The sequence below is a fragment of the Schistocerca cancellata genome, chromosome 8 (genome assembly GCF_023864275.1).
Source record: "Schistocerca cancellata isolate TAMUIC-IGC-003103 chromosome 8, iqSchCanc2.1, whole genome shotgun sequence".
Lineage (NCBI taxonomy): Eukaryota > Metazoa > Arthropoda > Insecta > Orthoptera > Acrididae > Schistocerca > Schistocerca cancellata.
Genome location: NC_064633.1, coordinates 271,773,255 through 271,799,386, shown reverse-complemented (window position 1 = coordinate 271,799,386; position 26,132 = coordinate 271,773,255). Strand labels below are relative to the sequence as shown.

Genomic DNA, 26,132 nt, shown 5'->3' with positions numbered 1-26,132 from the left:
GTTAACTCCATGAAAAATATTTCAAGCCATTTAGATATTAAACTAAAATTATTTCTGTTCACTGCAATAGATTAATCCAGTGGTTTCATATCTGCTAACTGACATAACGGTCTCTTGGTGTGTTGCAATCTGGAGCTCTTGAGATTAATGTGTAAATGTGGTGGTACATTTATATCTCATGGAATATTTCAGGTGCTAGAACTTTTCCGGGGATCACTTTTCCACCTGATGGGACAACTTTTTCTCAAATCTCTCTTGGCCAAAAACTATCTAAGGATATACCTCCATACAGTTACTGGAACATGCAGTTTTACCAGTCTGAAGCCGCGTATGTCAAGTTTGATTACAGCATCCCAAGGGGTGCAAGTATAGGAGTGTATGCCCGTAGGAATGCCCTTCCAACTCATACTCAGTATGACATTCTGGAGGTTCTTAGTGGATTCAAAGCAAGGACGACAAGAGGAGCACATGTAAGTATTGAATTTAGAATTTAGTAACATATAGTTTTGGATTTCGGTTGTATACAAATTATTGCAAATAAAAGTGAAATGCAAACGCAGTCATAAGTTGATGAATGTACTGAATTGTGAGAAGAAAGTGACTTCATTGGTAGCAATGCTGAACCACAGACTGTGAGTCTTTTTTTGATTTAAAATACAAAATGTGAAATTAACAAATCAAAGGAGTGCAATAAGTGCTGAGAAACACAATAGTTTACCAACAGAAACACAAACACACTGCCATCAGAGTTAGAAAGGACTCATGCTTCACTTTTTTTCTTCATTTTCTTTGTGATTTCTGAGTTCAGAATCCACGGATATGGATGCTTTAGACCCATATTTCCCTCTTTACATTTTGACACATTACTGTTCTATTTTTTAAAGATTACACTTCTCTTTTTCCCTCTGCATAAATGATAAATATTTTATTTTTTTAGTATAATACCTGATGAGCATTTGCACAGTGACTTCACACTGAAAATGAAGGCTTTAATGTTTTCCAATGAAGCCATTCTGCATTCATATCAATGAATCGTGTTCAGATGCCCATGCTTGTGTATGACAAAATATAATCACCCTATAATGTTAGATACAATCTCCAACTGCTACAGACATAAATTCAGTAATATTTCCTATATGTTGTAAAAATATACCAGTATTATCCTTGCTTCTAACACTTATAAAATAAATCATTTTCCTTTTAGTGGTTTGCATTCATTATTTTGGAAGTCCTGTGTGTGTGTGTGTCCATCTTGCATTGCTGTATCTGATTAGTCTTAAACATTGCTGTTTACATATATCCCATACCTAATGCTGATCACTGGATACTGACAATGATAAGCAGAAAATACAATGATGGAAAAATCATAGCTGGAGTGTAGGCAGTAATATAAGAAAAGATAATTATCAACATATAATTTAGAAAAGAGAATGGGTAGGGGATCAGTTTGAATGTGAAAGGGGGTTAAAAATTTTAATATCCTGTAGTGGATGACAAGATCATCAGAGAATTGATGGAAAAAAATGAATAAACAAGTGCATCAGCAAACAGACCAAGGAGAAAACATGCTAAGGTGGAGTAGAAATAATAGTTCCATACTAGCAGTAACAGTGAAACAAGAAAGAAACAAGAACAGATTATCTTCAACTAACAGTGTATAATGGGATGCACAATGAGTGATTCATTTGGTAATACAATCTGCTACACCCAGAATATGTATTCTTGATAATAGAACATTTATTTGGCTATTAGATCATATAAAAAGTGCTTTAGTAACTATGCCAGTCCTCTGTTTTGTGCTGGCAGATAATACGAGTACCTACTGCCTGAAGCAGGAGGTGGCAAATGGTTACAAGGAACAGACTTTGCAGTGGTGATGGTAATACAAGCAGTCATACAAGCACAAACAAGACATGTAATTTGGACATTTATAGTACTTGGCAAACATGTTAAAGGGATTACTTAAAAGCTGAAAAGTTGTTTCTCTGTGAAGAAAACTGCTTAAAATACAGTCAGTATCAATACATATTATAAAAAATGGAAGTATGTTGTGTGTGTGCGTATGTTCCACATCTCCTCCTAAACAAATGGACCAATTTCAACCAAACTTGATATACATACCCTTTACTGTCAGGCAACAATCAGCCTGCGTGTAAATCACTTACCTATCACAGTTCAGAAGATATGACCTGATAAATACTTGGAACGCGTGAAAATCTGCCACATTGTGCATGACATTTAAATTTATTAATTGTTTCCTACTATCTGTATTCACAACATATTTCATAGACAGTATCCACATATGCCACTGAATGTACCTACACAAATATATAACTGTACGGCACGTAATTCAAGAAATATGTAGCCATAAACACTGAAATGTGTGAAAAAAGCCACATTGTGCATGAAGTTTGAATACCTTTATTCTTTACTACTAAGATACAACTACAGTCAAGTAATCTTAAGGAAATCCCTGACATCTGGCAGCACTTTTGACAGCTTTCAACTGCAAAGCACAAACGGCTGTAGATGAAAACAATAGCTGTGTACTGAGCTGTGGAGAGAAATTGCTAGAGTTGCGCTCTACCAAAGCTACAGTTTAGTAGGTTTGATACAGTGCATAAATGATGTAGTATGTATTGGTAGCATTGATAGGGAAAAAACAATAAATTTGTGAGAGAGAAACTCTGAGCAGATGTCTTCTGTTTGTTTTTTGTTTTGCACATGCTTAGAACTGCACATTGTTCAGTGTTAGCCCATTGTGTATTTTATATCCTTATAAAATATAAATTGCATTTTATAAGTGGTAAAAATTAACTGATTGCTTAACTTCTGCACTTTCATGTAATCAAGCAAATACTTTTGACACAAGTAAAGTCTGCATCAATGAATGTTCTTTATCATGATCAAAGGCAAGAGTCTCCTGTTATTATTGATAAGTGTGAACACTGTTCATAAATAACAGAAGCATGTTTCTTAGAAGCTCAACCAAATAAAGAAGTGATATTTGATACGTTTTTGTTTTGGGTTTTTTTCTGAATTTTACTTTTTTTAGGAAACTGTGTTTCCCAGTACTATATAGTAAATGTATACCATTTTTTATTTCTGCTACAACAGCCTCAAGTCTCATGTTACATATCAACAATTTTTGAATAAAACTTGAATTAAATGTGGCAGTTTCAGTTTTGCTATAAATACGGTACTGTTCATTTGTGAGTAACAGACAGGAGGATAACTATGGAGAATAAAAGTGTTCTGTAGGTTATGCGGCCCTATGTATATCTTTACACAGTTTCTGGATGGTTCACCACTTCTGGGGGAATCTAGTAAGATACTGATTACATGTGCAAACAAAGCAATTGAAATGTGTTACTGTCCAATAGGTATGCAACACACTTAACATAAAGGTAATCATGACTGTTAGGAAACTACTACAGTCTATGGTTACTTATGATACATTCAAACAAAGTTCATTTTTGTTTTCGTTTCTGATAGAAAATTGGCAAACTGAATACCTGTGCAGTGCTGGTTTTGTCAGCTATTAGTGAATAAAAAGAACAAAACTAGTCTACTAGCATTTAGGCAAGTCTCCATTCAGATGACTCAGCCTATGATGAACCGAGTTTACCACACTAACTACTAGAAGAGAATACATTCAGAAGAAAAAAAGGAAAGAAGCTTTGGATCTTATGTCTTATTGATGATGAGGTCATTAAAGCTGAGCAAAAGCTCTGATTGTGTAAATATGGGGAAGGAAATCAGTAGTGACTTTCTCAAAGGAACAACTGAGTCATCTGCCTTAATAAAAGTAGAAAAGTGGTGTAATTAGTCATTCTGCATCTGAAATGGACTCTGTGTTGAAGAGACTGTTCTACAAGAAGTGTTTGGCATGGGAAATGTTGCAGATGTCCACATGAAGTGGATTTAGTTATCTGCGTGTTACGTGAAGCATTGGTGCTATCTCTTACTATTGAGTGGTCCAACAAATCATTTAGTTTACAAATATAATGCATTTTCTGAATAAGTTGCCAATCAGACACGATTTTAGTTTGTGTTAGAAGTTAATTTTAACATTTATTGGATTTTTCATATCCAGTGATCATCCTCCCTCATTTACATCCCATAGTGTGTTTCGAGTGATGGATGGTGTATGTCATTCCCCCCTCTAGTATTACATTTCTAAAGGTGATTGATTGTTGTCAACAAACTTACTATGCGAATAAATATACTGTGAGGCAGTTGTCAGTATGCCCAACTATTAAAGGGCTGTCTCCAAGACAATCTATTGTGGACAACGCATGTTATCTTCATTACATGCTTCTGTACAGCAAACAGTTTCTTCCTCGATGAAGTGTTGCTCCAGAATAATATGATAAGGCATTATGAATGAAAACAAGAAAAGTAAGTCCACTTATTGACAATTTTATCTTCAAAATCTGCTATTACCCATAACAGAAAAGTTGTAGAATTTAGACATTTAAGAAGACTGGTAATGTGTGACTTCCGTTCATATTTTTGGTAATATAAACTCTAAATATGTAGAATATTCTGTTTCAATTATTTGACTCCCCCTTACTCATTGTTTTTAAATATGTAGCCAGGATTTGTGCAGTACAGAATTGGATATATTGTGTCTTATCAAATTTTGATGACAGTGTGTTTGCACAGAACAACTTAATAAGATCTAAGTAAATTTTATTTATCTTTTAAAATGTTTTGAATTTCTGCCATTAGGCTTGATTATAATGCTTGTACCATCAGCAAACTATTACAAGTAGTTGGATTATGATGGCACATTCAAAAACAACACTGGTTCCAATCTCAATCCCTGTAGTAAATCTGCATTGATTATTCCTCAGTCTGACAGTGCAGTTAAATTGTTTAGACTCTGTTGGTACTTTAATGTAACACTGCATTATTTCAGTTAGAAAACCAGTTACAAGCAAGATGTCTGCACCCAAAGTATTTGAGTTTCTCTTGGAACTGCACAACCAGATACTTTTGACATATCACAGAAAATACCACTTAGCAAATTTTACCATTTAAATTTTGTAGAATCTTATTTGTGGACTTAAAAATGGCACGGTATTTGGAAAGACATGGTTGAAATAAAAATTGAGACTAGCTATCTTATTCTGGGATAATTGTGTCAAAAGAAAAATTCAGTTTTGAAAATTACAAGGAGACAGAATGGTTAGCAACTACTTATTTTCAAAACACAAAATTGTAAATAGTGGGAAACAGAGATATATAAAGGTAGAAAAGATATTGTAGCTTTCAGATCTGCTAGTTTCTTCCTCAAAGAGGAAAGAGGGATAGGTTGGGGATGCTTGGAAAGGAGAGTTAGGTTACTTAGACACCAGGTTGGGAGGGACACACCTGTTCTGAGGATAAGCAAAGACCTATATAGATTAGGAGGGTGAGGGAAGATGTTGGTGGGTGGTCTGGAAAGGGCATCAGTAGAGACAATTTCATTTCATGACTACAATTGAGAAAATCACAGTTGTGGCAAAGTAAAGTACTAAAGCATTTAAAGACTGGGTAGTACTGTATGCTGGTGTGGTGCTTCTGAGTTTTCTGGAAGTAGGAGCTGTGTTTGTCAGATGGTGAGAGGATGAGATTGCCTGGGAGGTTTGTTTGTGGACAAGAGCTTTGAGTATCAACAGGGAGAGGAAGTCTTGGGAGTTGTTGGCATAAGCATTGAGGCATACAGTGTTGGAGCAGACACTGTTGCCTCAGATGCCTGTCCTCACAGCACACATTCTCCTGTCATCCTGAGGTCTGAATGACCTTCCCCTCCCTTCTAACATTTCCCAACCAACTGCTCTTTCCTTCCTAATGACAGAACTAACAGTACTGAAAACTAGGAAGTGTTTTCTGTGTTGATATGAATCTATCAGCAGTACTTGGAATTTTGCTTCCTGAAGGAAAGTTATGGCTGGCCATACTGTCTCCTTGTCATTTTATATTGTTCAAATTCATTTACTATTTGTTTAAATAACTGAAAATTATGGTTATTTAGAGCACAAATGTCATATCTGTACAGCAAACGGCACTGTTGAAGGAGGTTCTTAAAAAGCAGGGAAAACTTGATTTATTGTCATGTTTTATTTTGCACAGAAAATTCTATAGTATTCTAATCATTATTCTTCTTTGTCTATGGAGGATCTGATGATTTTATTGTCATCTAAATATTTTAATTCTAATAACAAATAATTTGTTCCTTGTTGCTTAGATGGCAGTGAAAAAGGATGTAACACATTACATGGAACAAGGACACTGGTTTTTGTCACTTTACAATGACGATGGAGATGCACGTGAAGTGTCATTCATTGCAGTTATTGCAGAAGAAATGACACAGAATTGCCCCAGTGGCTGTAGTGGCAAAGGAGAGTGTCTGTTAGGACATTGCCAATGCAATCCTGGATTTGGTGGAGATGACTGCAGTGAAAGTGAGTTTATACTTTTTAGTGTTAATCCATCCTTGATTTTCCATTGTTTTATTAGTGTTAAGTCTATAATAAAAGTAATTATGGCAAATCCATACTAATTTCACATGTAATTCAACAGTGATTCAAGAGTTTGCTACATTAGGATTTGTTCATCTTATTTGTTTTGTTTACATCTCAGATTGTTATACAGGATGTATACACCCCAGGACAACTGGGAAATCCACGAAAAACCAAGAAATTTTTTCATCTGAGAAAAACCTGAGATTTTTTAGAATTCCAGGAACTTTTCACTGTTTTAATTTTCAGTTAAAATTTTTTAAATTTTGATTGACAAGAAACTGATGCTCTAATGAAGAATTTTATTTTAGCCTGCTACGGCAGAATAACAGTCCAGCAATAAAACATAAATGAGAAAAATTGTGTCATTTTTAACAATGAAACACAGTGTACACACAAGTGTCTACTGATAGCAAAATGTGTTAAAAGGCTTTAGGACGAAGACTGTCCAACACTTCAAAACAACTAACTACTTTCAATGAGCGTGATGTCACAACTGTTCACATCTTTAACAGGTCTTGCGAATAGTGGTTTGAGAAGTGTTACTTTAAAAGTAAATTTCCTTTTATGCAAGATGAATTATATGAATTGTGTTAAGTGTAAGAATGTGTGATGAATTTCATAAATTGTGTAGTGTGTGACTCTAATCAAAACATAACACTTTGAGGGCAGCCACTTAGAAAAATTTTGGGCCCGGAAGACAAGCCATTTTAGTTCTTTCACAGATTACAAATTGTACAATAATGATGACATAAAGCATACATATTCTTTTAAAAAAAAGTATTTGCTGAGTTCTTGAGCAATTTCCCATGTAACTGGCTTTTCTATGGAAAAGTTGAAGTGTATGATGGAATCTTTTTATGCCCAACACAAAACACATGCTTGACTGACTTGACTGGTTGTTTGTTCACACAATTCTGATTATTGGAACAAACAACTTAACATGTGCTTGGAGATTCTTCCAGAGTAAACACCAAATAAACGTACACTTCTTCTGTAATTTTTAGGTGGCAGTAAAGGCTATTCTTGCTATTGTCAAGAATGAAGTGACTTGCTAGATTATATAGTTGAAACAACTAATTCTGAAACACTACTGGTCCATTCGTATTGAATGCAACATTCTTTTATGAGTATGAGTGATGTCGAGTTAAATTTCCTCAGTACAATCCACGAAATGATGTCCTAGTCCAGACCCACGTAGCTGGTAGTGTCTGGTCCCTTGTAGCACGATGTCTTGGTCAGAATAGCAGTGGTGAATGGTGGACTGGATGATGATAGCTCCAGTAGCGGCAGCTCTGGTGATGATCATCAGTTCCAGGCAAGCAATGTCACTCTTTCTGCTGCTTCAGCGAGAGCTTAAATACTCACTTCACAGAGGATTATTTCGTTTTCGCTGACTGCAGAGCAGTCCCGTTGAAGCAGGACATAGTGCTGATCTGTGCAATATGAGTGGAGCTGCACTCATTTGAATGTTGTGGGCAGCAGACATTCGGTCACTCATGCTGTGTGGTAGACCGCACCACAGCAGAACATGTATTCAGCCAAGTAACCCACAAACTGTTCGGTGCACAACAGTGAAATTTATAATTGTCTTGTCAGAAATATTTACCTGCTGCGATTTATGCTGTGCCCTTAGGATCCTGCCTAATCAACCCCTTGGAAAAAACAGCAAAATTTTTTGATAACCAGTAATATATGTAAAAGCTTAGCTTTTCTTGCAACTGTACTGTATGTATGTTAATTTAAACCATTAATGTTTTGCATTTATGTGTTTGCACTACTTAACAATGATATTGCTATTGGCTGACTACATCACATGTGCTATGCTCTGAATATCTGCTGTCACTGGAATGCGAGATCATGTGACATGAGCCATGATTTGGCTGACAAAAGCGCATCGTGCAATGCAATCTCGATTTCAGTGCTTTTGGATCTACCATACTGCGTTTGATGGAATTCATATTTATGCTTTCATATTGTGAAAGTACGTAGTATACATGTTGCCACACATCAAAGATCTTACCAAATCCATTGTTGTTGCTGGGCTTGTTTTGTAAAATGTCAGAAAATTCTGTGCTAGTGTGTATAATCTTTACCATACAAATGATTGATAAATTTAACAGCTCTGGTGGGAAGTATATTGTCACTGAACATGGAAAAAAATGTACTTTTGCCTGCGGTATAGTGTATTTTCATGCAAGAAAATATGTATTTCTAATTGGAAAAGGCAGGATTTTTTTTCTTGTCCACTTGGACACTTTCATATACTACTGCAGGTATATGATTGTGACGTGCACAAGGAGAAACTTTTTTTTTCTGTCATGCTCATCATTTTCCGACGAACAGTTCGCAGTGTACGAAGGGAAAGTTTGCCCCACATACATTTTGCTTACATCAGTTTACCCTTCCAAGTTTTAGGGCACATATATAATTTCTTTCAAGAGTGGAAAACATTGAGTAGGCCTAATTTGCTAGTTTTTTTAGTTTCAGTGTACTGCTTGAAAACTAGTCATATAATATGATAAAAGTCCTTCTGATCACTGATTTGTGACCAGATAACAATGCCTGTGCTTTCTCCATCCATACAACTGTAATTCAACATGTTAGCTATGTAATGAAATGTCAGTAATGACAGTGTCAGGTGGACAGCAATACTCCATGCAAGTTGGCCCTTGTGTCGTCTGTATGGAGGAAGTTTTATATAAATGCATGTGCTGTCCCATGCAGCTCCACAATAGACACTTGTTCCCCATCCTTGAAACATCATGAGTCTTTGCTCCATTCTAATGACCTCAATGTAGATGGGATATTAAACCCTAATCTTTATTCCTTCTATCTAGTTTCTCTGATTTACATATCCCATTTGTGTCTGACATTCCATTGTTAATTTCCCTTTTTGACCTGTTCTACTCCTTCATCATTAACTCAAGATCTATAGTTCAGTTCATTTCCTTCAACAGCACCCTGTCTTTTGCCACATAAAGGACACTCTAGTTCTGAAAGCCAGCATTTGGTTCCCATCTGTTTGTGAATAAATCTGTTAACACTTGTTTACTTGTAACTGGCCAAATTATGCCACTTTTCTTCATTTTATTGGAATTTTACAGCCATACAGTTCATTTCTTATACTGCATTCTCCGTCAATCATACTTTGATTGAAAATGGTCCCAAAAGATATTAAATGAGTGCTGCACGCTGGATTTAGTTGAAAATAAATAAATATGATCACTTAAAAAAGGTAGTGATGCTTATTTCCACCACCACCAACGTCAGTGCTCTAGGCACTCATTTTTTGTGGAACACAAGCAGCTTTCAAACATGTGCGTGATACATATAGCTTATTCAAAACTGCCTGAAATATTCATCTGTGACCATTGCTTGCTTATCTTAAAAATTTCAGTTTAGGGTCCTCTATTACTTGTGTAATTAATAATACTAAAGATCTGGACACCCTAGAGATAACCAGTGGATGAAATATGTCATGTTGTCTGGACATATGAAGACTTCACACACAACTTTTAGAATCCTTTCATAACATAAATCAGTTTATTTTCGTGGTCCTATGCTTTCTCTGTGAATGAGAGGGAATATAAATTTTGCTCTCTAGTTCAGCAGGTCAGTGTTATTCAGAATTATAGCACTGCAGCTTAAAATTTAACATATATTTATGAGTACCCAACTAGCTTGATAATTTTGTTTTATGTTTGTGGGGTATGCTTTCCATCAAACACATTATTCTTATTAGTGAATATTTTCTATTTCAGGTGTTTGTCCCGTACTTTGCAGTCAACGAGGAGAATATATAAATGGAGAATGTCAGTGCAATCCAGGTTGGAAGGGAAAGGAATGTAGCTTAAGGCATGATGAATGTGAAGTACCAGACTGTAATGGACATGGTCATTGTGTCAATGGTAAATGTGCCTGTGTGCGTGGATACATGGGAAAATTCTGTGAGGAAGGTATGTCAGTTTCAATAAGTTCAGTAAAGTTGCTTTATTAAATGATATAAGAAACTATCTCTTGCATCAAATAGCCATAAACATTACTCTCACATTTTCTTGGACTGCAGTCATCGGACTTCAATATTTCATGATCCAAATAGTGTTGCCTTGCTGATTCCTTTAGTGCCCACATTAAAATTAATCCTGTGATGCAATTGTCTGTGTTTTGGAACTGCATTCTTTGTTTGAACTAACTGAATGTATTTTGCAGAAGCCACATACAAGTAAAGAATGGTGCTCAGTAGTGTAACTCAGTTACTTCTCTCAGTTCCTAACCGACCATTTCACTACAATCTATCTCCTAGATTGATATCACTGAACTATGTTGGCTATGTTCATAGCATGATCAAATCGTGGATGTGGAGAGAACTTCCATTATGGAAATTTGAGGAGCAAGAGGAGGGCAGGATTACCAGTACATTTTCCGAGCATCAGATTATTCAACATTGCTTTGGGTTGGATTGAAAAATTGTCTATAACTTCTGAAAAAAGTGGGTACAAAACACACCTCTAATGATGGACTATTAATAGTATGAAGAAATTATGTATGGTGAAACTTACTTGACGTTTGAGACAAGTGGTTAGATGATACCACCATCATTCATTTCTGCTTTTTCTTCCATTTCTGTACTAAATTGTGACAACAGAAACATATTAGATATTGAATTAAGAAACACCATGAAAACAAAGACAAGGGGAAAGTTAAAAAAAAAGACATAGATCGGGAGAGAGAACTAGGTGAATGGTAAACTTTCTTCAGTGCATCAGTTTCCTCTCATTAACATTAACTTGTCCATTGCCAGAGCAGGTATTGTGTACAACCAGATTCAACTTTACCTGAAATTCATGCATATCTTTTTACGTACTAACTTTATATAAAAGATCCAGGGGTCGGTGCTTAGGTGTGTTACTGACTACAGCCTTTGAATAACCTCCAGTTGAATTAATTAAATCTCCTCCCATCTCAGTGAGTACCCTTTTAACATTCTCTCAACCTTCACTACAAAATTGTAGGACTTCGTGGTTCTACTAGATTCCTCCCATAATAGTCATGAACATTTTGTAGATGATCTACATACAAAAGAAGAAATACTCTTTTACAGAATGTCTTCTGCAAGACTGCAGCACAGAATTACATCAGCTCTCCTTTAAGTTCTTCTTTCCTACATGAATGCCACAAAATTTTGCAAATATGAACCTGTTTTCCTGCATTCTCGATATCCACCCAATTATAACTCAAGTCCCTGATGCTATACCATTTCTTTCGTGATGTTATCTTTCATATTCAGTTCTTATTTTATTGACCTAGCCCACTATTTTCTGTCTTCGCTTCTCCCGCCGCCTCCACTTTGATGAATAAGAATAAGAATAAGAATAAGAATCTTTATTAGCCGTTCAGTATTTTCTTATACAATGGGCTTTGATGGCACATTTTCCCTTCTAGGAGTGTGTACATTTAATTGGTAGAAACACTATAAAATCTTATAATTTACTCCACAGACTAGCAGATTTATTGCAATTAATGGTATCTTTTTCAGTGGACTGCCCACATCCAACTTGCTCAGGACATGGCTTTTGTGCAGAGGGTGTGTGCATTTGCAAGAAAGGCTGGAAAGGAGCTGACTGCAGTCAGATGGACAATGATGCACTTCAGTGTCTACCAGATTGTTCTGGGCATGGTAACTTTGATCTTGAGACCCAGACATGTAGCTGTGAACCAATGTGGTCTGGTGATGATTGTTCACGAGGTGAGACTACAGTTTTTCAATTATTTCCACAACTTCTTCACATAAATTTTCATGAAACAAGCTGAAGAGGTTTATTATGTAGTACTCAGTTACATGCAAATTGTTTACATGGTTCATAAGTGTACATGAAATCATACATTTGAGTTCTATCAATGCTAACAGCAGTCATTCAGACCTCTAAAAGTATCAATGCTAAAATATTATGAAGTGCAGATGATGTGACATAAGTAGACAGTTTGAAACAATATAAATTACTGATTTGCCAGGAAAACTATGATCATGTGTTACATGGGTATTATTTATTATTTAAATACAAGTTAGCACATAGCACAGGATAGCAGCATATAATTTTTCCTAATTGTGCATATTACATTCGAAAAATGTCTTGAAAATTAATACTTGTACACAAGACAGTTTAGCAAATGTACTTAAAGTTACTAACACTCTCTGAAGACAATGAAAACCAGAATGAATGGCAGTAATAAATCAGTAACACAGTTGTGAGTCATCCACACTCTTGTATTCCGCTGATTTAAATGTGCTATCTTCCATACAAGGTTAAACTAATATAAGGAATACTGGTGTGTACTGCCAGAGATAAACCAACTGGTTGAGCCAATATGAAAGCATTTTGCAAACACTGACAGAACTTATGAGAGAATTATTGGAAGCTACACAAAGTTCTCAATGAAATGCTGAATTAGTTTAGAGAGCCAGTGTTTGAGGTTCAACTATACAATGATCTTACTGGCACCATATCTATCATGTAAGGTGCATATGAGCAGGGGAGATAAGGATGTGTAAAGGGGCACAATTTCATTCTCCTATACCTTCATTTGGGGATTTAAGAGGGCAGATACATCCCAAAATCTTCAAAAAGTCAATATTTAATTTTTTTTTAATTTCTGTAATAGTTTTGAAGTTATTAACTAAATAGTATAGCCATGCCCTCCATTTGTCAGTCATAGCCACATACCCTGAGAGTAACTCTCTATTTTCCTCGAGTCAAATTTTGTGTGTCACAAAATTTCTCATATTGTTGCATACAGTTTTGAAACTATATTTCTCATACTTGTAGTCATCAGTTGGAAGCTAAATTTCTCATACTTGCAGCCACCTTGTGTGAAGTAAACTGTAAACATTTCCTTATGATTTTTAAACAGATCACATGTTTATATTATTCTTATTGCAAGGGTTATGAAAGGTAGAAAGATAAAAAAAATTATATGGCTTATGCAGAATGGATGGAAAGACATGAACTAATGTTTTCACTTACCCATAGGGGTACTGCAGATGCTATGAAGTGGAAAGAATGAAAAGTTTTTTTCTACAATTGGAGATCAGGCGAAGTGCACAATATATTAATTATGCTGGTGATGGTGATACCAAATCCTTCATGATTGTTTCTCAGTTAAAGCCTCATGGACTTAATAACCCTATCACTAAACCGCACTGTGTTGGCCATGTCCAAAAGAGGATGGATGCACAGTTAAGAAAAATAAAGTTAGGGTAAAAAGCTCTCTGATGGAAAACCTCTTATGTGGTAAAAAGTGACTGACATGCTGCCATAAGTACAACAGCCTAATATTATGGGAATGTAATTAAGGAAAATTCTGATTGTTTTATTAACATGACAGCAGCCATACATGGGCTAGGCTATATGATATCACAAACTGGCCGGGACTGGGGGGGGGGGGGGGGGGCAAAATGGGGTGTGTTCCCCAGGCAGTTATTTCGGGGGCACCAAAATCATATTCTTGAAGAAGAAAAACCATGTTTCACAAAGTACCCACTTCCAGCACACATTGGTCTATCGATTATTTTGAAATGTCCCCCTTTTGGTATTTGAATATTTTTTACACATTCTAAGTTGAATTCTGAATGAATCATAAGTTGATTTTTGAGTGTTTGCATAGTGTCTGTGATGCAAAATGGGGTGTGTTCCCCAGGCAGTTATTTCGGGGGCACCAAAATCATATTCTTGAAGAAGAAAACCCATGTTTCACAAAGTACCCACTTCCAGCACACATTGGTCTATCGATTATTTTGAAATGTCCCCTTTTTGGTATTTGAATATTTTTTACACATTCTAAGTTGAATTCTGAATGAATCATAAGTTGATTTTTGAGTGTTTGCATAGTGTCTGTGATGCTTCTGACAGGGGAACCCTATCACATCAAGAAATAAAAAACTTTGCCACAGACAAAAGGGGACGGGATTATATGAACTCAGATGAATAAGCACAAACGGGTGAATACCAGTCGCTGTTTGTTTACGTGCTTGGGTATGTGAATGATAAACACTGTTATAATTATTACCAAAATTCATAGAGTCAGAGTACCAGAGTGGAAATAAATGTCTAACAGGAATAACATGTAAGAAAGATTACATATTATCTTCTAGGTGCAACCAAGAAAATGAAATTTTGGCAGAAAATTTTTGCCCGACCTTTACACTACTTCTCGGAATAGTGCAAAAAACACATTGTACGAACATGTAATAACACCAAACAGGCGAATAAACATGGTATAACTAAACTGGTGATTCTGGCACAGTTATGGAAGTTAACCGGAGAATAAGTTTTGTGAATGGCAGGAGTAGTCACAGAATTAATTATGACAAAATTGTTTGTTAGAACAAGGAAGGAGGAGAAACAGGGATATCACACAAATCATATGGACAATTCAAAATTTATACAAAAGTACTACTACTACTTTTCGATCTCATGCTTGAGAAACTGCAGTATATGACTGAAATGTGAAACTACTTCCCAACATAAAATTTTTTGCTTGTAATAGGCCTAATAGGCCTTTGATATTGGTCCCCGTGAATTATATTCTTTCATGTTATTTATGTAAATGAGGTAGATAAAAAGAACATTTGTGCCAAAACAGTCTTGCTTATTTGGCTTTTGTTACAATTGCTGCAGTATTAGATATGCCTATTTTGTTTTATCTAGCAGACAGTGACAAAATAGACGTAATCAAATTGAGAAACCACAAGTCTTGGGTATTATTCATATTAACAGCTTTTTCAGTATTAGACAACAACATTTCAATTTTCATGTAGCAAAATGTTTTACAAGCTTTGATGAGGTAATAGATTCTTTTGCAGAAAGGAAAGCATGCTGTGTAAAGCTGTAGCAAGATTAGAGAGATAAGAATGCTGGGATCTAAGGATTGAAGAAACGCATATTGTCTTGCTTGTCTCTTGTCTTTACTGGTTTTATGTTTGCTATATAGACAATAAAGAGAGGAAATTTTCTGAAGAGTTCTTATGATCCCAGTCACAAATAATCTCACATAGTATTAGTTATGCTTCTTTTTAAGTGGGAGTAGAATATAGCTGTCTGACTGGGAGTAAAAGAGGCACCTCAGGACATTTTAATTTTCACTGTCCTGAATATAGGTTTGATGGCTTCCATTACAAAATATACATGTTTGAATTCCACAGAGTGAAATACAGTGACATGTGATAGATAGAAAAATGCTGTTTGAAGACACATGACACTGCACTTTGAGACACTTAAGACTATACAACATATATGTATCATATATCAAACTCTTCGAAATATGTGCATCACAAAATGAACATATTTTTGAAAAATCTTTTTTTTATGTCCTATTTCAAACACTCCAGTGAGAGGGGGGGTCGCTGCTATCAAGTTTTAGTCCCGGTTCGTAAATATCGTAAATCCTGTGCTGATCACAAATGCTCTTCTGATTGCAACTTGATGCTTATTTTTGTTCCACGGGAAATGAGTTGTGGTGTCTATATCAACGTGCTATGTCTGAAGGAACTGATAATAGCTATAGGCACAAAAATACTTTACCAGCTGCAGTGATGGAACCTATCAAGCCAGTGTTTAAAAATTTAGTTACCATGGAGCTCTTAAAAACATGTGTTGGTGCCAATACACAAAATTTTAATGACTTACTGAACAGAAAAACTTACAAAGGTTGTCTCAAAGCTAGATTTTGTAGGAAAACAATTATTAAGATTGCAACTAATGATGCACTGATTACATTCAATGAAGACATGAAATGGAGACTGGATATAATTAAGTAATTGGGAATTGAACCTGGGAAGTTTTGTAAACTTGCATTGGATGAAATGGATACAGTGCAAATAAAGTCAGGAGAGAAAAGAAAGCTACAAACAACAAGAAAAAGAAGGAGAATGTTCAGATAGGAAGACAGACCACTAGTCATTAGAAGGGACAAGCTACTGTGCTGGTGGTTTTTGATTTACAACAGCAAAGGTATGAAAAATGCATTAGCAATGTTTAACACTCATTTCCCAGACTTCTTGATCTGTTTCCCTCATAACTCAAAAACTAAGTAACATAAATCTTTGAAATTTTTTGGGGTATATTTGGCTATGTAATATCAACAGAATCAAGCAAAATCAGGTCACTCTACTGTTCATGATTTGAAGCATAATTCAAAATATTATTTATTTTATTATGTAATTAAAAGAGCTATGTTTTGTAAGCATTTATTTCACCAATAAAGTAAACCAAAAACAACATTAACAAGTTTAAAACTACTCTACATATGAGGGAAATGATATAGTATGACAGTTGAACAGTTACCATTTTGGAAATATTTAAAAGGGAGTACACATAGTTTATTTATGGTAGATTATATATTTATTCCACATAAGAAGACAATGATCAACTTTTATTCTTGTAGGTTTACTGTGGTAGGTAAAATAAAAAATTGAACATTGACAAATTTTTGCTGTTTTAAGCTGTACTGCCCCCTCAACGTGAAAGGGGATAGCTGATACTGTTTCTGGCATGTGTTGTACTTTGGTTTGTGGAATATACATGTAAATGTAAAATAAATTTTTATTTTGTTACAGAACTGTGTGATCTTGACTGTGGACCTCATGGCCACTGTGTGGGAGATTCCTGTATGTGCAATGCTGGATGGTCTGGGGAATATTGCAATCTAAAGCAGTGTGATCCAAGGTATGCATTAGAAATTAATAAAAGAAACTTTCATTCCATAAATTCTGTTTGTAACACAAAAAATAATTCTGGTGTGGCTTAATGTACTCATTCATTTTCATAATCAGCACATCATTTCTGCTTGATGAAAGTTACAATGGTATTTATTGAAAACACAGATGGAAAAAATCAACACACTGTGTCTTATTGCAAACTAATTAACTTAGTTCAAATTCTGTCATAAATTTTATGTTTTCATTGTAGTAATATTACAGAGTCATTGTCAGTTAAATTACATACTGATTCTATTATGTCAAGAGCAACATGAGGTCTCATGTCTGCTAAATTTTGAGGTCTCATGTCTGCTAAATTTGATGCAAACCTGATAGCACAGTGGAATAATACCAGGTGTATATCATTCACAGAACTGAAGTCCTGCCTACCACAGGAAGATTTTGATATTTAGTATTTTAAACTGAGACTTAACATCATTTTGAGAATAATCAAATGAACTGTTTAAAAATTATTATTATCCATTGATTAAATCAGAATGGTTTGTTGCATAAATATAACTCCTGTAAAAATGTAACCATAAGCTTTGTGCTTTCTGATAACAACAAAGTTCTTGATCCATTGCCCCTTGAATCCCATGACTTAACAGCCATCACCTTTGAGAGCCCAGTAAGCATCTCATTTCTTGCTTGCAATTTAATCTGATTGCATTATTTTGCTAATGCCCAGCACAAGCATATGTTTACAATGTGGATTTGATGACAGGAATCTTTCTTCAAAGGAAATTTAGTAAGAAACTGTTGCATATATTACTCATCTCAGCATCTTTTCTCTACATTTTAGTACTCCTTCATAAATTAAATGGGAGCGATATCATGTCACAACATCCTCTCTTCTTCTGTGATTGTTTCAGCCTTTAAAATTAAATAGTTATTACCTTTACTCATCAAATTATTTTTATTATTATTGTTATTATTATCAACTAGGACTTTCCATTGCTGCAGGGAACATAAACACTTCTTTACGAAAATGTCTTTCTTATTACAAAGATAGATACAGACACTAATCACACTCTTTTTAAAAGAACAATATTTCCTGCCACTCCAGATGGATAATGTTCTCCTTTGTAAAATACTGTGGGACTGTGTAAGTAAGAAAACAGACTGGTTTATTGTGGCTCAATCCTGAAGAATATCTCTACAATTGTTGTCGGTAAAGGATGTAAGTGGCATGTAAGCTAGTGTCCAGACACTCATACATCACATAGAAACCAAAATTGAGGTTATCAAAGCAAAAGCAGAACTGATGAACTCCATTTTCACACAGTGCTTTACAAAGGAAAATCCAAGAGTGCTGCTGCCCTACGTAATATTGGCATCACTACAAAAATGAGTGCTACAGAATAGTAGTGTTAGTGGCACTGAGAAACAGCTGAATTGCTGAAATTGTAAAAGGTTACAGGGCTCAGTGGAATTCCTGTCGGGTTCTATACAGAGGGTGCAGCACAATTATAGGGTCACTTCTTTAATCCCTCTAATTGTCTGCCAGTATGATGCAGGAGTTTGTAAATTTGGCTCAAATATGTCTACAACCTGCCTTTGTAATGGTGAAAAAGTGTGGTGCCCTGAATGGTGACACTTCAAACAGCAAGGTGTCGACACATGAGGAAAAAAGGCCAGGGTACAGAGGTTCATGTGAGGTGTAAGATGTGTTACGATGTCACATTGGCACCAAACTTCACAATGATTATGCCTAATGCCACAGTGGACATGTCACACATTAGGAAGGTTGTCACACTCCTCTTATCCATATTTCACCCCTTCTGCTACAGAGATCAGAACTGTGATGCCTAGCATTGAAATCTTACAGTTTTACTATAGGTGGCTGAGGAAAACATTTCAGACACATCACTGCTCAAAACTGACATGAATAGGCTCCTGGAGGTGGCATTAAGGGCATGAAACCACCCCTTCCCAAGGGGAACTTATTCCCACACATTTCTCCATTGAAAACAATACCTTTGGAGTATAGTGTGACTACAATTTTCGCTTTGGTACACGGTGTGGAGCCACTAGAGACCCTTCAAAATCATCTGAAGCAGCAAAAGCTGTGTATGTGTTTTCAACCCTCCTGTTTCACACATTCCTGTGGCATAATCTGGATTGTTCAATGTTGGCATGTGGATGAATAAAATGGCAAAGTGTCCCTCTAAGACCTGCCAGTTCAACAACACCCTCAGTGCCACCTGCACACCTTCATTGAGCACTTTAAAACTGTACCTGCATAGAGATTTTGACATCCATTCAGCTAAGTGGTGCTCTGCTGCTGCTCTAGTGCCTGAGGGCAGGCAATTGCTTTGGCATATCTTAGATTCCGCCCACCTGCAAGCAGGCAGTGTGTGGTATGCATACCAGATAAGACTAACAAGGGACAAAGAACCTATAGATCACAGCTTTGTTCAACCCTTGCACCTTGCTTATAAACATGGAACTGTCAGACACCAAGTATCTTACAAAAAAGTTATGAAGTTTCAAGAATCGGTGAGGAGTCTAGGAATATACTACAACCTCATATAAAGTGAAACCCAGCTTTTACACTTCAAAATAATGGTGTAAAATGCAGGAAAATGTAACACATGGGAAATAACGTTTTAAGCTATAAAAGTTATGCATAGGATACCCCCTTGCATTTTCGCTATTTATATATGATAGTTGTACGTAACAGGCATCAAAAGACTTGTCAGAGACACTTTTATTATCTAATAAAGATTTACTATCTAATAGAGGTTTATTATCTAATAAAAACCACTGATGTAACTGGAATTGACAACTCTCTGGGAAGTAGCAACTTTTGACTTAATTTCAGACATCATAATCGATGTTTTTGGAAAGCCTACAGCTATCATTCATTTTTTAGATTGTAAAATACTGCACTAGTTACATATTTTTCACGCTTAAAGATGTGTTTCAAGAATTTTTCTCATTGTCAGGTGCAAATATGTACATAAGTATTTTGTGCGGTTTTTGAATATGTGTTATTCTGCCTCTCGTGCACTGTAGTCATCTTTTTGAGGTTATCGGGTACTGTGCCTCCTCAGTTATGTAAAAAAACTCGTACATACAAACTATCACTCATACTGTTTGTGTAACATCACAAAAAAAAAAAAAAAAAAATAATTCTTAACTGGCATTGTGATTAAACTAAAAACATTTGAGCAATGCAAAGTGGATGACGGTGTCAACTAGGGCTACAAGATGCCGAACGTCGAAACACGCTAAATATGGTTCGACAAATGTGTCACGATGACCTCAACAGTGCATTTGCACGGTAGAGAGTTTGGAAATGGTTATGAATGGTCATGATATCTTTATTTGAACGAACCTAGTTACTCCCATTGGCCATCACACCAAGTAGTGCTTGGCAGCAGCAGGAGATATGGCACAAATTGTTCCAATTTTGACATGTTTACCGGGTCAAATCTGCAGAGTAGAGCGCCCTGGTGTCAAGAAACTTAACCATGTAATATTTGTAAACACCACTGGGTGGCCAATATCATGCCAGTGTCATTGTTCCTCTTGACAAATATTTTTTGTAATGTGTTAATCGCAGGAAAATTATAAATATGTTGACACAAAATTGGGTACAAATTACCATGGAAAATTTGATAGGAACAATAACAAATGTCGTAAATGGAGGGAAAGCGTTAATTCCAGGAACGTAAAAGTGGGTTTATACTGTATATCACTCTCGTAAGGACAACAAAGACTGGATTAGACTAGTTACAGTGTGCGTAGCTCCATACTCGGCATATGATCTCAGATTTCTATCCAACTACCTTGAACTAGTTTTTTGTACTTTCAGTAAATTATAGCAGATAATTCTGCAGAAAATTATGCGCAGGTTCTTGTCCATCTGACACTTCTGTTCTGTTTCAACTTATGTCATCACACAAACTGCAGTTAAAAATTAATTTTCATGGTGATGTGAAAGCTGTTAATGATTAACTGTTGTACAAGATATATTAATTATTATTGGACTTAAAAATTAAACATTCCATTGTTAACATGAAGTACTGTTTTTAGGTGTAATGAACATGGTCAATGCAAGAATGGCACATGCCTCTGTGTGACGGGGTGGAATGGTCGTCACTGTACTTTGGAAGGATGTCCAAACAGCTGCAGTGCTCATGGACAGTGTCGTGTAAATGGTGATGGTGCCTGGGAATGTCGCTGTCATGATGGCTGGGATGGACATGATTGCAGCGTACCACTGGAACAAAGTTGCAATGACAATCGGGATAATGACAGAGGTCAGTAAAATTATTGTAATGAGTAAATCATTTTGGACTAAAATTCTGCAGTAAATAAATGTGGAAAAAGAGGATGACCAACACTAAACAAACATAACTCCACATCATAAGCTAAGTAATGTGATGTACGTCTATGAGAATAAGTTTGATATTTGAATCTCTACCTTTTTTTAAGTAAATTAAAAAGAAGAAAAGGGTAAGGGGGAAAACTACTGATAATTAAATCCAACAATTTATAATTTAATTTGTTAGTTTTCTTCAAATTTCTTTGAGTGTTGTCTCATTACATGGTTTCTACATAACTTCCCCATTTATTAATTTTTTATTTTTTTTATTTTTATTTTTTTCTCTTGTCTCTTCATATGTTGAAGAATGTAGTGTGTAACAAAAGTAATTCTATTGAATGCAGCATACTCTTTGCTCTGTCTGGCAAGTCATAAGGAATGATTAATAACAAACTTTATTTAGATGGCCTGGTGGACTGTGAAGATCCAGAATGTTGCACAAATCACATTTGTCGCAGTAGCCAGTTGTGTGTGATGTCACCAAAGCCTATTGATATTCTGCTGCGCAAACAGCCTCCAGCTATAACCGCTTCATTTTTTGAGCGAATGAAGTTCCTCATTGAGGAAGGAAGCCTACAGAATTATGCTCGTCAGGAATCATTCAATGAAAGGTAGGACAATTGTAACCATTCAGTTCATGTTTTGTGTTACATGCTTCTTTTCAAACAATAGTCAAGTGATAAACATGTCCTTATTGTGTGTTCTTCTTCTGTGACCCTTTACTTGAACTTGATGCTCACCAGTTTTTACATCTGCTTTGTTGTGCCCATTGTGAAATTACCGATCCTGTTTTGTATGTTAGTATATGTCTATCTGTTCTTGTGTGAGAGAGGAGATATGTGTGTATGTGTCACAGAACTGACAGCACTGATTTTGTTTCTTATTTTTAAAGAAAACTGTGTTTCAGTGCCATTGTTTTAATGTGGCACTAAAAAACTATTAGTGACAGTTAAGATTTCGTATTTAACTGTGATCAGGAGTTGTGATTTCGCATTTCTTGTGATGAACTGCACAGAAAACTAAGAAAAATTCAAGATTTACCACACGAGATAGAAGGAAACACACTGGGGAAGCACATTTAAGAATTGATACAGTCCTATTGCAGCTGTTTGTCCCCTGTAATTTTTGGATGAAAACTATCACTCGTCAGCTTTATAATTTTATGAAAAATATCGGCCAGATAATATCATCAGAATTTTGTTCCTTTCAGTACGGTAAAGATTTTTTTTTTTTTTTGTCCCTGTTTTTTATAAACAACCAGTTTTCAGGGTTCAGATACAGTAAAAATACTTTTAATGAAAATATAATGAAACACAGACACAAAAAACTAATTTTTTAATACACAATTTTAACCATTCTTGATTAAATGGCCGCAAAGTCCTGATCATGATGCGTAAACCTAATTACCCATATTGCCCTTTACTTTAACTTAGGGGTAATTGTAAATTAATTCTGTAAATGATAACTGAGGGTAATATCTTACCACTTTGGCTAACTGTGTGGGCTTGTTTCTCCCTGTGCTGCCACAGTGTGTTCTGGAATCACTTCAATTCAAGGTAAGATCTTCAAATACGCAGATGGCCTACACATTCATACAGTCAATGATCTGGGGTAGTTTTGAACATGTGTAATGCATCTCTGGTTTTCTTCTCATATTAGGAAAATTAGGGAAAGCACTTACTGTTTTTACAGTAGTGTTTGATAAATTTGTGTTTAGTGTTTGACACTTGTAAATGTTGCATGGTTAATTTTCAAATTTTGACCTACTGTTGTCTTTCGTGGCTTTTAAGTTTGCTTCATCCTCACTCTGTATCTTGTGTTGTCATTTCACATATAGATATTTAGTAATAGATTGAAAAAAGTTAGTCATGATATAGTGACTTATAGCAAATTTGTTTAAACACAAATTAAATAGCTGTAGGTATTATTTGTTTCTATATTAATCAGTAATTGAGTATACAGTTACACAAAATTACTATCATCATGCATGTTACATGAGACATGACTTTAACAAAGGAAGTACAGTATGCAAATAGTTCTTGGCTTTTATATGACAATTGTAAATATATATAATAGTAACACAAAAGCTACAGGTTTTTGAAAATGTGTAACAATCAGATAAAATTCTCTTTAAATTCTGCTGTGCTAATAATAATGGACAATAAATATGCAAGAGTTAAAATAAACCAATACTAGATGTCAAAACATAGTCTAACATTTTATTTCATTCTTTTTGAAGTGATCCCTAATTGTTTCAGTCGATCTGCTGTTGTACGTGGGCAAGTTGTCACAGCCATGGGAATGGGACTGATGGGTGTCCGAGTGAGCACTAGTACCCCTCTGGAAGGATTTACACTGACTCGAGAAGATGGCTGGTTTGATCTTTTGGTGAATGGTGGAGGCGCAGTCACACTGCAGTTTGGACGAAGCCCTTTCAGACCACAAAGTCATATTGTCAATGTTCCATGGAATGAGGTACAGAAAATCTTTTTGGGAATAAAATAATATCTTATGAGTAAATATATATAAATTAGAACTGTGGACTGGATATTTTTCTAAATTAGAATTTCAAATTTGTCTAAAGGGAAAGCATACCACAATTATCAAGAATCTAGTAGATTTAATCAGGGGAATCCTGTGGGCCTGGACAAGAAACGCTCCATAGCAGCAGAATCACATGAATTTTGTTTGCAGTAAAACAGTTTTGTAACAGTTAATAACAGATCTGATGATGTTGCACTGTATGTGACATTAACTCAGAAATAGGAAACTGAAGATGTGCAAGGCCGGTTTGAGGCCAAGTGATACAAGCCACCACTTTGAGCACCAAGCTGAGAGATGTATCAGAGGCACCACAATGGTAAGATTTATGTACAGGATGTATCACAATTAGCAGCAGGTGCTTAGGGCACCGAGCGTAGAGGGGTATCCAAGTGCAAGACTTTTATACAGTGTATATCACAGTTAGTAGTGAAAACTGACATTGGTCAAAATGTATGAGGGATATGGAGGGAGGGAGGGCACACCAGATGTTCTTGAACCAACCCTGCAGATATGTCAAGAAAATAACCAGTGTTGCTGACCTGTCTTACAGTCCTCCTACAATAAGTGAGGAAACAGGAGTAATTATGGAATCTTCTCATTCTTTATCAACTTAGTGGAAAGAAGTTAGAATATTGAGGAATCTGTGTGTAATCACACCATAAAAATATATTTATTCCAGTTGTTCTGTATACATTGGAGCATTACTAGAAATAGAGCAGCAAATTTCTGCTGTACTAAGTAGTGTAAAATATTGGTTTGTGTTTAAAAAGGGAAAGAGCATACATTAATAGATCAAACAATAAACAGAAAACCGTGTACTGTTAGAACATCACCAATAAATGTAAGGGTTGGCACAGTACTAAAATTAATCCACTTCCACCCAAGCACTTATCAAATTAACTCGAACAGAAACACAACAGGCACCAACTAATTAGGTCATTCTCAAAAATGTGTAAACTTTTTGTTAACTCTCCACCAAGTAAAGTACCAAAACGAATGCCCAAATCCAGAATTTGTATCAGAATTGTGATACAAGTTGGTATATTTCCTGATAGGCTAGAATTACTAGGATTTGACGTAAGGATATATTATTGATAATGATTTTCTGACTCTTTCTTAGTTTGTGAGTGCTTTGCGTACTTCTCATTGCAAGTTTACTGACATGTGAGAAGACTTTCAGCCACAAACACACTATATTTTGATAGTCTTCTTTCTAGTGTGTTCCTCCCAAAATGTGTCAAAAATTATTATATAGATTTAAATCAGTTCGAGTTCTGGAACTTGATGTTCTGAAGGTATCCAACAGCTTGTGTATACTGTACAACACTTAAATGATAATTATGTTATATTGGGAAACAATAAAATTTTAATGTGTGAAAATTATGTTACTATATAAACTTTTATTCCATTATCTTTTTCATCTTACAGGTTGTAATAATTGATACGGTGGTCATGAGCACTGGCGATGAGAAACCAGTTGCAGCTGTGCCTCATTCATGTGCTGCACATGACTATGATCTTATGAAGCCTGTTGTTCTGGCAACGTGGAAACATGGCTTTCAGGGAGCATGTCCAGACAAGAGTGCTATTTTAGCTGAATCACAGGTACTAATTTACCAATCATATTTACATACAAAGAGCACTTTTAATGTGTTTTTGTTGTGTCTAATATGATATTTAATAAACTGTTGGGAAGGGTTAGAGCTGTGTTAATGACAAGATCATTAGAGATGGCGCAAGCTCATATAGGACAGTGACAGAATAAGAAATTGGTCATATCCTTTGCACCATTAATTTTACTTGACTTGAGGATGCCACGGAAAAGTTAAATCTGAATGGTTGAACAAGGATTTAAACTCTACTCATACTGATTGTTACAGTAATCTGTTTCTTAACCACTGTACCACTTTACTCAATGAGTAAACTGTTGAATAATGTAGATAATTTATCTGGTTCCAGTAAAATATGCTGCACTGTCATGTTACGCATG

The 26,132-nt window shown here is 35.6% G+C and overlaps 1 protein-coding gene across 4 annotated transcripts in view; it reads left to right on the top strand.

Moving 5' to 3' along the window:
* The window catches only part of LOC126095206 (teneurin-m), a 72,262-nt gene that overhangs the window by 14,189 nt on the left and 31,941 nt on the right, over positions 1–26,132 (top strand). For 3 of the 4 annotated variants that reach the window (XM_049909940.1, XM_049909942.1, XM_049909939.1), the window contains 10 exons: positions 193–470; positions 6,236–6,452; positions 10,274–10,468; positions 12,049–12,258; positions 17,125–17,233; positions 21,307–21,533; positions 22,002–22,209; positions 23,128–23,154; positions 23,857–24,073; positions 25,571–25,747. In XM_049909940.1, coding sequence (XP_049765897.1) covers positions 193–470; positions 6,236–6,452; positions 10,274–10,468; positions 12,049–12,258; positions 17,125–17,233; positions 21,307–21,533; positions 22,002–22,209; positions 23,128–23,154; positions 23,857–24,073; positions 25,571–25,747 — 1,865 coding nt within the window. The remainder of the gene's footprint in view (positions 1–192; positions 471–6,235; positions 6,453–10,273; positions 10,469–12,048; positions 12,259–17,124; positions 17,234–21,306; positions 21,534–22,001; positions 22,210–23,127; positions 23,155–23,856; positions 24,074–25,570; positions 25,748–26,132) is intronic. The other variant, XM_049909941.1, reaches the window with a different exon arrangement.